Source organism: Habropoda laboriosa, unplaced genomic scaffold (assembly GCF_001263275.1).
Source record: "Habropoda laboriosa isolate 0110345459 unplaced genomic scaffold, ASM126327v1 scaffold337, whole genome shotgun sequence".
NCBI lineage: Eukaryota > Metazoa > Arthropoda > Insecta > Hymenoptera > Apidae > Habropoda > Habropoda laboriosa.
The window spans coordinates 260,295-274,604 of NW_017100468.1; the positions used below are offsets into that span (position 1 = coordinate 260,295).

At 34.9% G+C, this 14,310-nt stretch overlaps 1 protein-coding gene across 1 annotated transcript in view; it reads right to left on the reverse strand.

Annotated features, from left to right (window-relative positions):
- LOC108575982 overlaps positions 1 to 14,310 on the reverse strand; it is an 81,753-nt gene that overhangs the window by 12,012 nt on the left and 55,431 nt on the right. Inside the window, exons 4-7 of the mRNA XM_017938922.1 lie at positions 13,506 to 13,573; positions 13,137 to 13,429; positions 8,569 to 8,873; positions 2,990 to 4,148 (exon numbers count right to left, since the gene is read on the reverse strand). Coding sequence (XP_017794411.1) covers positions 2,990 to 4,148; positions 8,569 to 8,873; positions 13,137 to 13,429; positions 13,506 to 13,573 — 1,825 coding nt within the window. The remainder of the gene's footprint in view (positions 1 to 2,989; positions 4,149 to 8,568; positions 8,874 to 13,136; positions 13,430 to 13,505; positions 13,574 to 14,310) is intronic.

Consider the following 14,310-nt stretch of genomic DNA (forward strand, 5'->3'; position numbering starts at 1 on the left):
CCGGATATAACCGGCGCTAGCCAGTGTGAAGCATTTAGTGGGTGCCGGATATAACCGGCGCTAGTCGCGAAAGGGTCAACATTATTTTAGAAAAGTATAAGGACACGCCTATTGATCAACATCATTAATTAAATTAAGTCACTTGAATTCTATGTACACATAATTAACTGTAATACTATGTATGTATATAGAAGAAAATATGAACCTCAAAATAAAATTTTACAAGAAAATTAAATGTATCTGTATTATTCGAAATGTATGATTCAAAATCGACATGCACAGAAGGTGAATAGAATTTTGGTTGTGTCTTAACGCATTTCGCATTATATTTTCTCACTTTGAAAGTATCCACTATTTAAAGATAATGTCCAAAAATTATGATACGTGTGTATCTCAAAAAACAAAGCATTGATCGAAATACGTATGTTTACCTTGATCAAATACCGATATATTATCAGATAGTGTAACGGTATATCGAAAATTTATAATAATTTAAAATTTATAATTTATAAAATCAAATATTTATAAAAGTTTAATGGAGAACATTTACTAAAAGGATAATTGTTCCAATGATTTATGAACTATTTCCTGATCATGTCGTTAGATAATTAGAGTTATTATCCTCTATCATTTACTTTTACAAAAGTTTATTTACGTGTGCACGTCGTTAATAGAGTTACGTTTAACAATGTATTTTTAATGTAAACGTTCAAAGATTAATAGGATTACAAATTACTTGGATTTTTCTTGTTCAGCTGTTATCATGCATACGCATTACTTTTTAAATTATATTAAAGAAAATCTACATTACAACCACGTGAAATACATGCATAGTAATCACTTCGTAAGGCCAAACAGTACGTTCAAATTCCTACTGCCATTTACGACCATAATTACGAACCTGTCATGCAATTACTTAACATTGCTTCGTTACAAGCGCACCGGACACTTTCAAATTCACAACTTATTTACAAGCTTACTAATAGTCTTATTAACTTTTATCTGCGATTCTTTAATTGGAATCCAACCTCGGTTAGATCTGATCCAATCTTTTGGCTTCGCGCTATTGCAAATAAGCTTCGCCATTCGTTTGGTTTTCTTCTAAATATTTTTTTTTCATTTAAAAATCGTTCATGCAACATCGAAAGACTATAACGTGTTAAATTTATCGATGTTTTCCAGACTGTGACATTTATAGTAGTTGTTACATTAAATTATACGTTTACACACTAAACTTTGTTAAAGATAGAAAGATGTAAACAGTATGACCTGATGTAGACTGTAACTAATATTGGAAGAAAGTATTAACATGAATATAATATACCTACACAATCTATGATTCACTTCTAGTACTACATAGAGTACTACATAGAGTACTGCATTGTACGTAACCCTAATCGAAGATTTTCACAAATCACACATAGTTTAAGGGGGTCTTCTAGTGTGACGGTTTCAAAAAATCGATTTTTATTTTTTTGCATATATCGAAAGTACAGCTCTTTAAGAATGTACTCCTGAAGTTTTATAGTTGTATTCAATAAAATAACGAAGTTATAGCTCGTTTAGTGTGACACATCAAGGGAGAATGTAAATTGCACTGTAAACTTTAAACGCGTTTTTTTCGGAACCATGTTTCCTGAAATGGTTGCCACGATCTGGCAAAAACTACTGAACCAATCGAACTCAAATTTTCCACATGTCTTCAAAACATGTGTGGCTATAGTCGGTAGTAGAATTATGCTAAAATATACATTTTTCTGATTTTTGGAGCTTCTGAAAGACGAAAAAAGTCGAAAAAATCGATACTTCGTATTCAAAGTGCCGCCATTTTTTTAATTTTCCATGCTCCTGTTTGACGTGTTCCACAGCAGTCATATTTAATTATTTTTCAACAAAAAAATTTGTAATGATTCTTCAAGGACAAATAAATACATAGGAATAAAGCTCATGTTAATAACTGTTACCGTACTTCTGTAATAAATTAGCAAAGAAGGCCTAAAAAAATGGCCGTCACAGTAGAAGACCCCTTTAAGTATATACTAATTTAAACCCCTTAACGTACACTTAAAACAAAAATAATCAGTTTTTTTTATCCGTGGAAATTTTTATTTGAACATATTTTTGCATAATACTTGCAGTCATTGAGACAAAAAATAAAATATTTAATCAAAAACAAAGTGAAATTATTCGTTATTTATTAAGTTTACGGCTAATAAAGGTCAGTACCTTTTTACTCAAAATTTAACGCTTTTCGATATTTTGGCATAAAAAATGTAGCAGTTCATTAAAAAAAACGAAGTTGACCGAAACGCCTCCACATAAAAAAAAAGATATATGCATTACATAATGTATCCCTCCAAACTATACCACATTTCTATAAAAAAGTTTTTCATACAATGGATACTTTAGAAATTATTCAGGGTGAAGAAGTTGCGTGGACCACCCTGCATACAAATCCTTGCATTTTGAATTAGAGAGTTGTGAATTAATGCCATGGTGTTTTGATGTTTTAATTTATTCGAAAGCCTGTATAATTCTTTCTTTTAGTTGCAAACGATTTACACTACCTTTTGCCTAGACTATTTCTTTGCTCTATTAATTTCCTCGAAAACATTTGATGAAAAAATGTTATTCTATACTTTGAGGTTTATTTCTACAAGTAAAATCACCCTCTACCTGGTTGTACCGCCCATGTTACCCTATACATAAGTCTGACCTCCTATTATCTAACTGTCATTTGATCAAATTCTTCGTAGCAGGAAAATACTTTCGTTGGCAATCAATTTTGCCAACACATTGAAAGAATATCTTAATAGCATGAACAGGAAATTTTACATGGAAGGGATAAAAACACTAGCGAATATTTGAAGAACAAGCAATCAACCTATATCATAATCATGACATGAAAAATAGGCATTCCTCGTGCTTTGAAATGCCGTAAGATACTTATCGTAGCAAAGAGAAATGGAAAAAAGTGAAAATGCCAAACCTGGAGGGTGGGTTTGATCTTCTGGCGGGGGCCGCCTTCCACTGGAATAAACAGCTGATCCCCTTCCGGAATCAACATTGGAGGAACTCTGGCCTGCTTTGTCGTAATCCGATCCAGATCCTTGATTCTGAATCTTCAATCGGCCTATGCCGTGCTCCAGCTCATCTTTCCTCGCCTCTGATTTCACTATGGAATCCTTTGCGTATTGATTCTCCAGTCTCTTCGACCCCTCGCCGTTTCCAATCTTCGAGCCGCACGAACTTCTCACTACATCTGCTTCCACGCTGTCCTTCGACACTTTCACGTTATAATGATTCTCTTCTGCCCGTTTCTGCAACTCCTCGATCCTCTTCTGCACAGAGGTTCCCTCTGAATCTTGACTATCCTGGCCAGGCACACCTATCTGCTCCTGTTCCCTTTTCGAACATCTAACAGTGTCATCTCTACGAATACCGAAGCTCGTCTCAGGTCGATACTCATCTTTCCTCTGAGAATCGCTTCTTCGAAATTCCCCAGTTCCACGGTCTTCCACTGTGATCTCGTACCTTTCCTTGTCCAAAGGGTCTACGGTAAGTGCCTTCATTGCGTCGATCGGATTTCTAGACTGTTCGTTAATTCTCTCATCTTCGTAACAGAGTTGCGGCTGGGACGCAGCTTTCTCGATACCCTTCGTGGAGTTCCGTCGCTGAAACTCCACTTCCTGATTACTTTCCGTCTTCATATACACCTGAGGCACTCCGTACCTCGGTCTACCTTGCGCGTAATGATAGTACACTTCCTGCCCCGACAGCCTAAGCTCTTGTGTTTGTCTCGAAGTACTGGGCAGATCGATTTGAGACCTTGACATACTCTGTCTAGCTTGTTGATATTGCTGATAAGACACATTGTTCGAGAAATAGCTCTGTTGTACGTTTCTCACGGCTGTTTGGGTGTTCTGCTGACTGGCCATTTGCTGCTGATGCATTTGTTGTATCAATTGGCGTTGATGCATGTTTTGCGCGTGCTGTTGAGCAAACCTCGGACTCTGATGATGATTCTGGTTTTGATGTAACAACTGTTGCGGACTTTGGAAGTTCTGATTCGCCGTTTGCATCGCGTTGCCTACTTGATGCTGCTGCATAGATAGGCCGTGTGGCTTCTGCAGCTGCGTGCTCTGACCCTGGTTTGAAGAATATCGATATTAGTTGATGGAGTTTCAGGCTTCGAGGAAATGGGAACATTAAACGTCACACTTGGTAATAACACTTGAGTGCCTAAGTTGTATTATACTTTGAAAATGTAGAGCCATTATGAACAATGATAAATTACCAAATTATATGATATTTGCGTGACAAAAAGATGGAAGAATTTCAGTTTCTTTGGTATGCCTAAAATTTTATAGCAAATCTTATCCCTTGTTTTTTGAATAGATAAATAGAAACGGTATTAACCCTTAGCACTCGAAGGCCCCTTTTTCTATAAGGAAATAGCAAAAATTAATGTAATTTTTTAAAATTAATATTTTTATTAGAAGTTGGTTCTTCCAAACTATTCCACTGCTGAGATCTCTAAGCATGTAGTGAACAATTCACGGAGCTCCATAGACCTGCTGTCTTGGAAAATATCATCTTTAGAGTTGCCTCTACATTTTTTAATATTTTTATTAGAAGTTGGTTCTTCCAAACTATTCCACTGCTGAGATCTCTAAGCTCCATAGACCTGCTGTCTTGGAAAATATCATCTTTAGAGTTGCCTCTAATGGTAAATATAATGTCGCTTCTTAGACGCCTCTCGAGTGCAAAGAAAATTGCATTAGAAAATTTATGATAGGAAATAACAAGGTTTAAAAGGCTATACTAATATATTCACTAATATTAGTGATAAGAACATCAAAGAAAGTTTCATGGCAACTAATAATAACACTTAGAAAATACAGTGCCATTATGAACAATGATAAATCACTGTGTTTTATTATCACTTACATTGGTAATGCAGCCATTAATTTACTTACTTTTCGAGCACAAAAGCGAGCATGTTCTTACTTTTTTTCCTCCCGCTGCTTGCGCAGACAATTTGCATTTCTTGCATTCTCATTAATTTTACGTATTAATTAAAAACGCCACAGGCAGCGATCTCCCGATTCTTTCGCAATTATACTAATTGTCCGTGGTGACCCGTTGTATTAAAAATTGCGAAAATTCATCTGTGGCTTCTCATCGAAATTTCCTTTTTTCCCCAGGAATATTGCGTTAGGATGCTAATAAATTTCGAGGGTAGTGTACACGATGAATTCTCTACCGCATGATCGATTTTAGATGGCATAAATATGGAACATGTATCACAAACACCGGGTGCTTGAGTGTTATGGCCCCTTTTGAATTTATACGAGGGAAATGTTACGCTTCCTTATATAAGAATAACCTTTCTACTGCGTGCACTGGACATAAACATCGGCGATTTTATTCGACGTGTATCGGAAACATTTCAATTACCTCTTGCTCCAAGGGGAATTTCTGTGCGGCAGGTTTCGTAAGAAGGAAGAACTGACGAAGTAAGTGGACTTAAAAGTGTCTCCGCGAACAAGCTACGTCAAAGTGTTCTCGGAAAAGTGTGTTCATTGAATATTTGAAACGTATGATCAACAGTGGCCAGGAAATAAGCTGTTTAACGTTTCAGGAGCATTGATCTGAAGCATAATCCTAAGCTAGCGTCTTCTGTTATAAATATATTTTTCAATTAGTTCAAGGAGAAACGTAGCTTTAACAGGAAATGGCACGGCTAAGGTAGCGGTTCATGTGGAAAGGAGATGATTCCTTGTACATAATGAAATCAAAGGTGCAGAATTTTTTCATTTTATATTTAGTTCACGAGAAAATCGATTTTGACACTTCGTTGCATATGCGCTATTGGTTACTTTTAATTATTAGTATTTGCAGGTATCGATCAAGAGACTCTGGCACTCCCCAAAGAAAGAGAAAAACACTAGAAATTTTTTCCAAAATCATTTTAATGTTCACTAGTACGTTCTTGGCAATTTTAATTTGATAAGTAGGTGATTATTAAAGAATCTTTTATTTAGGTAAAATTTTCAAAATGGAACATTAAATCAGAAACATTTCATAGAAAAAATAAAAAGAATGTACAGACAGGAAAATTTGGAATTTTGAGAAAGTAATCTATTTTAATATATTTAAAGCGAAATCTACGATACAATCGTTTATTTGGCAATATAAAAATGAGATGTTGCATACTTTTGGATCAAATCATTTAACCCTTAGCATACCAAGCTGAAATGATCGACGTTCTTTACCAATCGGGGTCTTTAAAGGACCCCACGGTTTTTTAGTATTATCTCAGTTTGTTTTGTACTATTGTTTGCTATTTCCACGTTCTTCTCAAATTTAATGAAAATACTACCAAAAATCGTGAGTAATATTTGTTAAAAATATTTATTTATCTGTAGTCTCTTCTCTAGAAAATAAGCTACAGCAATTAATAATGTGCACAAAATAAGAATGACAAAAATATGTAATACAAACAAGTAAAAATGAACAGAATAAATCACACATAAATCACTCACCCTCGTTTATTTAGTCACAAACATCGTACACACAGTGTTATTATTTCGACGCAATCATAGTATCAATTCATCAGCTACTGAAAAGTGCGTAAAGTACAAGAACGTAAAACACGAAAATCATACAAACCTTCACGGAGGTTTTCAATTTGTTTCTATAAACAATTTTAACCCCTTGAACTGAAATGACGAGTCCAGCTCGTCATGAACTTTCTTGAGCAAAACTGACAATGACGAGCTGCACTGGCCAGAAATTATCGAGAGTTGAAGCTTTTTATACGAGAAGTATATGTCATAGTGAGTCTTTTGCTTTGATACATTTGTTTGCATGCTTCCAGTAACAGTTTGAATGTAATTTGTATAAATCTATGCAGCCAGTATCGCGTAAAGTAAATGCACGACACGTCACACTAATGAAGTGCAATAGCGATTATTTTACTAGTCGTATATTTTTTCGGAGGTGTTGAATCTTACACATTTACGTGTTCATGTAAATGTATGAAACAAATATTATTTTTACAACAAAACCGTAAGTTTCTATATCAATCCCTCCTCTTAAAACTAAGAAAATTAAATTGCTGCCTGGAAATAAATTGCAGTTCAAGGGGTTAACCAATTCTCGTTTCAATCTGTTTTTATTTCCCGGAATTGATAATAAGTCAGAAGAAAATACCAAGCAGTGCATTTTCAACAGTAACTGAACGGCATGAAACGGCCCTGAGTGACCTCACTTCGTACGCTAAGGGTTAAGGAATTTATCCTGGGATACAGGATTTCGATAGTGGACAAAATTACGCTGTGCTGATAGAATGTATCCTTAGGATCGAGAACTTTTTACTACCTGAGCGTTCGCGTTAGGCGCGACATTTTTAAACGCGTACTACCACCCTTTGTCCTCGGAGTAGGAAATATGAGCAAATTCCCGAACGTCTCCAAGTCATTTCCCTCCAGTAACACGTATTTGACAAAGTCTAGGTGCAACGAATTTCCGACGAAAGCGCCGGAGACAAGGGCCATCCGCGACACTTCGATGGCCATTTAGAAACCCTCGAAGGCCAAGTCTTCGAGGATTTGTGCGTTTTCGAGTGTCGCGGCCTGGTTCATGCTCGTTTTACTGCACTGGCCCTGGGCGGCCCTGGATGTGCACTGTTTGCAAATGCCTCACTAACTTTAGAGAGCTATTTGGATTACTTTGGTAAAGTTTTTGTTGCATTCTTTCCCTCGCGAACAGAAGATCGTCGCGAGAATGCGTTACGGACGTAACAATAATTGAGATATGGTAATTTATATATACTTTATTCTTAGATATTATTACTATATATTTCACAATAAACCACGAAACGACAAAGTATCGTACTTTCATCCTAATAGCTTTCATGCGTACTCTTGAAATTCGTTGAAAGTACAGTAGAGCCTCCCGTATGCGTGCTAATAGGGAGACAAAAGTGGCCGAATATGTGAATATGATAATAGAAAAATCACTTACTTTTTATATTAAACTTTATTCATTCCAATAGAAAGTTGACACGTTGTTTCAATATCTAAGGATCCGATATCTTTTCGGCCCCTAAGTCGCATAAGTTCCTTAACCCTCGTACGACGAATGCAGAGCCATTTTGACTCAACCGGGCGGTTCAGATTACGTTTGGTAAAATTTATGGTCAAATGTAAATAAACAAGAAAAATATAAAATATATATAGTTGAAAGTATACGCATTTATACACGATTCCTTTTTGAAACCTGTGTACAATAGAAATTTTGCTGTCTAAAGTCATTCGCCTTCCGAGGGTTAACACAAACGACTGTGCAGAGTTATGTACGTTCTTTTTGTTCGGTCGAATACAGGAAAGTGTACGTAAGATTGTATGTATGTAAATATCGCGACGAAACGGCTGTTCGAATAATAGGACGTTAAGGTATTCGGATACGGGAGGCTCTATTGTACTTTAAACTCGGCAAGACGATTCAATTATTCGAAATAAAAAGAAAACTACCTGCTAAAGGGTGCTTTACGAAGATTACCTGGTTCTGAGGATTCTGATGAAGTCCCTGATGCAGTTGCTGATTTGGCAATCCGGACGAGCCCTGGACAACGTATTCCCTTGCAACATTTTGCACCTGTTGGCCACCTGTCGCTGATTGACCGAAAGGAGGAACTTGTGTTTGATGGACAGTCTGAACTCCTGCAGGTGGAGTATGATGCGTCACATGAAGCTGAGCACTTTGACCTGGTAAATTGGGTTGAATCTGTGATGTTGGCTGAAGTTGCCCAGGAAGCGATACGTTCTGCTGATTACTCAGGTAGCTATACGAGTGCCCGTACTGACCTAAACCGTCGAAATGTTACATAAATATCGTTGACAGCAAAAAGTGCGATAATACCTTTTCATAGTTTCGACTTGTTTTCATCGATGTTAAACAACAGTACTTAACCCTTTCATTACTATTGGCGCCTATAGGCGTTTTGAAAATTTGCTGTTGGAGCCTTATGGTGCACTTCCGCCTTAATTCAACGCTTAATTTTCTCCTTTACACACTTCCACCTTAATTTAATAAACCGAATTTTAAAACGATACGGCCAAAATAACAAATTCTGCCTTCGTGGTTAAAAATTTACCTTCAGTCACCAACGTTACGCATTCAAATCTGCCGTAGCGAAAGGGTAAAGGTCAATTTTAAATATTATTTAACATCGGAAGGCGAACTTAGTTCCTACAAAAGAACATTTTTACACAATCGTACAGTAGTTGTTCCATAAGCTAGTATTGCACAGTTTCAGTATCAGATGTATTATTATTAATATGCACATATGCTGTGAAGTATCTTTCAATAGGTCAAACAGATAAGCGGAATATTTTCATTTCGAGTGCATGACTTTGTACAATCGTGAAGAAGATAATTGGGTATAAGTTGAAAAGATATATTTGGAAAAGTTTAGTAGAAATGTACAGTGAACAACTATTATGCGTATTATTATACACGGTAAAATTAGAAGTATTAACCCTTTCGCTACGGCAGATTTTAATGCACAACGTGGTTGACTGACGGTAAATTTTCAACCACGGCTGCAAAATTTCATATTTTAGTAGAGTAGTTTTAAAATTCGGTTTATTAAATTAAAATGGAAGTGCGTAAAGGATCAAATTAGGTACTAAATTAAGATGGAAGTGCACCAAAAGACTCTAACAATGTAGTGCGAGCAAATTTTCAAAACGCCTATAGGCGCCAATGGTAACGAAAGGGTTAAGTAATCGGAAGATTGTGGAAGTTGAAATAGAAGACGTTTCAATGGAACGAAATTCAAGGCGAGCAAAATGATCATAATATTTTTGTCTATGAATAATGGAATGATATATTTTAAATAAGTTGTGTATAGGATAAGATTGTTCGAAGAAAGTCATCACTTACATTAAAAATTTGTTCAAAGAATAACATCTCGGTAATTACTAGTTTTTGGACCTTAATAGTTTTCTATTCAGATTTCAACCATTACCATTGAAAAATTCAAACTGACTTTTATATTTCGACAAGAGAGTGAAACAGCAGTATAAACTAATTATTACATCGTTTAAACCATTTTTTCATATAACCAAGAGTTTACAAGTAATTTAGGCGGCACACTTAGCCGAATCACCCTTTATATCCAACAATTGAGGAAAGTGTAAGACAAATTGCAATAAAACGACTAGCGTTTGTCAATTATAAGGATACGCTTTCATTACTCAAGAAAGATGGTAATTTCATGTTTGCTTTATCCCACCCCTATTCCCATGCCAATTACTATTCGTTTGACCCTCTTGAAAATATCTGAAATTGACAATTCTTCGCGAAGAATAATCCAGTTTGGAAGTTCGTTAAACAATTACATTCAAACAAGTCAACTTTTTCGTGATGGGAATTACCAAGAAGCTGTCATATAAATGGAAAAAAATTCTACAAGAATATACATGACAATAATGGAGAATACATTGTAGTTTAAATTTTTTTTAAAGAGCAATAAAATTGGTACCAAGAAATGGTAATTATGACATAAGATATCTTGCGAGTTTATTGAAACATCGAATAGTTCCGTTTCCATGATAAATTAAAAGAACCATAAAACTGTAATTGTACGTTATAAGTGACATAATCGAACAAACAGTTGCAAATCAGAATCTTGAAAACTGGCGATCGACCGACTTCATGTTTACATACGTAACACAGTAAACTCGATACCGTCGAGATATTTAACTCGTTGAAAACTATTGAAATATACGTTTCGTCGACTACTTTCTAGAATGAATTAAAAGTTAACGCATATATCGTAGAAAGTTCATCGTTCGACACGGTGCATGAAGCGAGTAAGAATAGCAGTTCCCGTGAATGGCAATAAACTGTAACGCATAAGCAAAGGAAACGGTAATTACCTAGGAAGTGAAGTAGTTGAAACGATATACTCGATATATGCACATATACCTTGTGTCTATAACCTTGTCATTTTACAGCTTGCATTAGCTTCCGCTCGACTAATTAACCGTTATCTGAGAATTAATTAATGGCTGGTTAACCTTGAGTCCCTGTAATATTCGTTTTTGCCTGCTAATGGTCGAACTATTACAGTAAGGTATGTACCAACCTGCATAAACGAAATACCACATTTATTTCAACCCCTTGCATTACGTTTTCCATTTATATTTACGTTAAACGTTGAAATTCTGAAACTGCGATATTCGCAATACATTCACTTTAAAGACTATTTAAGTTGTATTTCATTCGCCTTTTCCGAGAAATTGAGCACTACGTTACGTTCTCCATGGAAAATGAAGATACTAATAGCAGAACTGAACAGGGGATTCAACGATGTTTAAATATGTATTATACTAGCATCTTGTATGCGATATCTCCTTTTTAACCGAGAGATTAAATAAATATTCGAAGTTGAAAAGGGTGCTTACTGTCGTATGTAATAATGTCCTTTTATTAAAAGAAAAATACTACTTGAACAAGTGTTTTTTGAATCAAATCAGGCTTAAAATGTAAGGACAAGTGAAAAATGGACTGAAAAATAATGAACGAATTGAAATGGTCAGGTTTGCTGGTGATAACCTATTTCAGTGTTTAAAACGATTTGTTGATAAACAAATGAAGGGAATTGCGAGTAAATTTTTCTGAGATGATATCGTCCCTTATTTTGACCCTTAGCATACTAAAGTGGGATGATCGACGTTCTGTACCTAGACAGGTCCTTGAAAGACTCAGTTTTTTTATTGTTATTTTAGTTTGTATTGTAGTATTTTTGTCATAACAATGTCCCTACAGAAACTGATGAGAATACTACGAAGACTCGTGAGTTTTATTTGTTAAAAATGTTTATTTATCGCGTGAGTCCTACTATGTACAATTACTCCAGATGCATTCGATCACAGTTTCTAAGAAATATTTATAAATCACTCACTCTTATTTATTCAAGCATAGACACTTATCGTTCACACAATGCTATGAGTCTGTTTCGATGCAATACCAACTCGTTAGTTACCGAAAACAGCAAAAGGAAGGAAACTGACACACGCGCAGAACTTCCTTGGGATTATTAATTTTTTTCCAAAAATAATTTTAGCTGATTTTGGCTCTTTCTGTTCCTACTTACCGGAATTAATAATGAAGCACATAGAAAAATTGCTGGCAATGTATTTCTAATAATTACATCGATCAACATGATTTTTGTCACATAGGATATTTATACACTAATTCTCGTGTATTTCTCGATGCTGAATTCGAATCTGTAATCAGATTTTTTCCATCACTCATAGTTTTTGTGTAATAATGCTTTGTATTAATTAATAATAACTAAATTCACAGTTATTTTATCAATAATAGTAGAAATACATAGGGTGAATATAATTTGTGTATTCGGAAGAATGAAATCCCAATAGTAAATAATTTCAGGAAATCAGTAAGTACCACATTTCAGGTGGTTTTACAACTTCTAAGTATATAGAATCATACGAATTATTGAATATTAACCCTTTGGACTCCTTTGTCGAGTGTGACTCGACATCAGTTTTATTCACAGGTATGAATGAAGTAATTTTTAAATTGCCAGTTTAAATATGTGCTATATTTTGCAATATTTTTTTTACTATTAGTGCTATTTTCAATATAATTAGTAAAAAAAATTGTTTAAATTGCTTCCTATCAACCAAATGTCTTTCGAAGTGCATTCCAAATAAAATTCTTAAAATAATAGGGAGTTATTGAAAAGAAAATTAAAAAGAAAATTTGGAGTTCAAAGGGTTAAACTGTGTGTCACACACAATTCCTACATGATGGAAACAAATAGATTGCATATATGAATTCAGCATAAAAAAATACTGTTAAAATCACGTATTAAACCTTATGTGACAAAAAAAAGTAAAATTTTGTAGACCAGTGTTATCGAAAACAGAAAAGAAAACATGTATTGACGTCCCTGAGTGACTTCACCTTGGTACGCTAAGGGTTAAAACCAACTTTCTTTTCTTTTTCGAAAAAGTCATTGCTGAAAAGACACAATCTTCCTTCATACATTAAGATTTTAAAGACTATGTGAAACAATTTTATAAGAAATTTACCACAAGCATTTTTCGGATACTGCTGCATATTAACGGTGGGCTCCTGTGCCCGCGGTTTTCCATAAATTCCTTCCTTCTTTTTAGCCTCTTCCTCATCGATGCTCCTGCTGGATTTCCTTAACTCCTCCGTGACGTTGTTCAAGCTCGCCTCTGGTTCCGGTTCAACGTCCTTACGGCTCTGTCCAAAACGACTGGATATCATGTCCTTAATTGTGTGATAAGTCCTTGAGATGGACTTACTCTTCTCTTCATCGATCTTCGTCGTCCTTGGCGCCGCTGCAGCTGACGTCGACCTTCGGAGAAATTGCGATTTTATCGAGTAAATCAATTTGTGGGTTCACCATGCGATGCTATGAAGTAGATATTTACGCGTAAGATTCCGGCGGTTGATAACTCCTTGTTTGACCCTCTTGTCTTACTTCTTGCATCTGAGTTCCCTGAAAAATCGTATACATCGTCCTTTTAGGCCGTTTCTTCGTACACTCCTAATTGAGATAAACGAACTTAGATACCAATCAAATGGCGTCTCATACATACTATTTATTTCATGTAACGTTTTATTATATCGTAATTAAAATTTATATTGTTACAAAATTTATAAAAATTTATAATAAAATTTGCTTATTTTTATTTTTAAATTTTAGCAACTTCCTCTACTTCATTTATATTTGTATTGAATACTCTTTGGTATATGTGTTGTTTATAATGCATGTAAATTTATTTTAAGTGTATTGTGCAACGTTTTTGTAAAAATTTCTTGGCAACCTTAATCTAAGTTGTTTCTTGTATTAATATTAAAAAAGATTTAAGTAACAGTAGAATTACTGATAATAAATATGAAGTGTATGTACATTCGGTTTTTCAAAATTATCTTTAAGGTCAGAAATCCTGCTGTATGCATGTTATTGCATAGAAAATATTTAGTAATTTCTCTCAAGCTATTCTATTCCAAGAGCATCTTCTATGCACATATAGAAATTATATTCTATTTCGTTAAAGATAAAGTAACTATTCGTACCATTGCAACGTTTATACATATTTTGTTTCTCTTATAAAATGGCATCCTTTGTGTGCAAAGACTATTATTGTTCTTAAGTAAGTCAGTTGAATAATATGCGTAGAGTATAAAAGATTGAGTGGTAAGTTTTTGAACAATTTATTTGATTCTTATCTT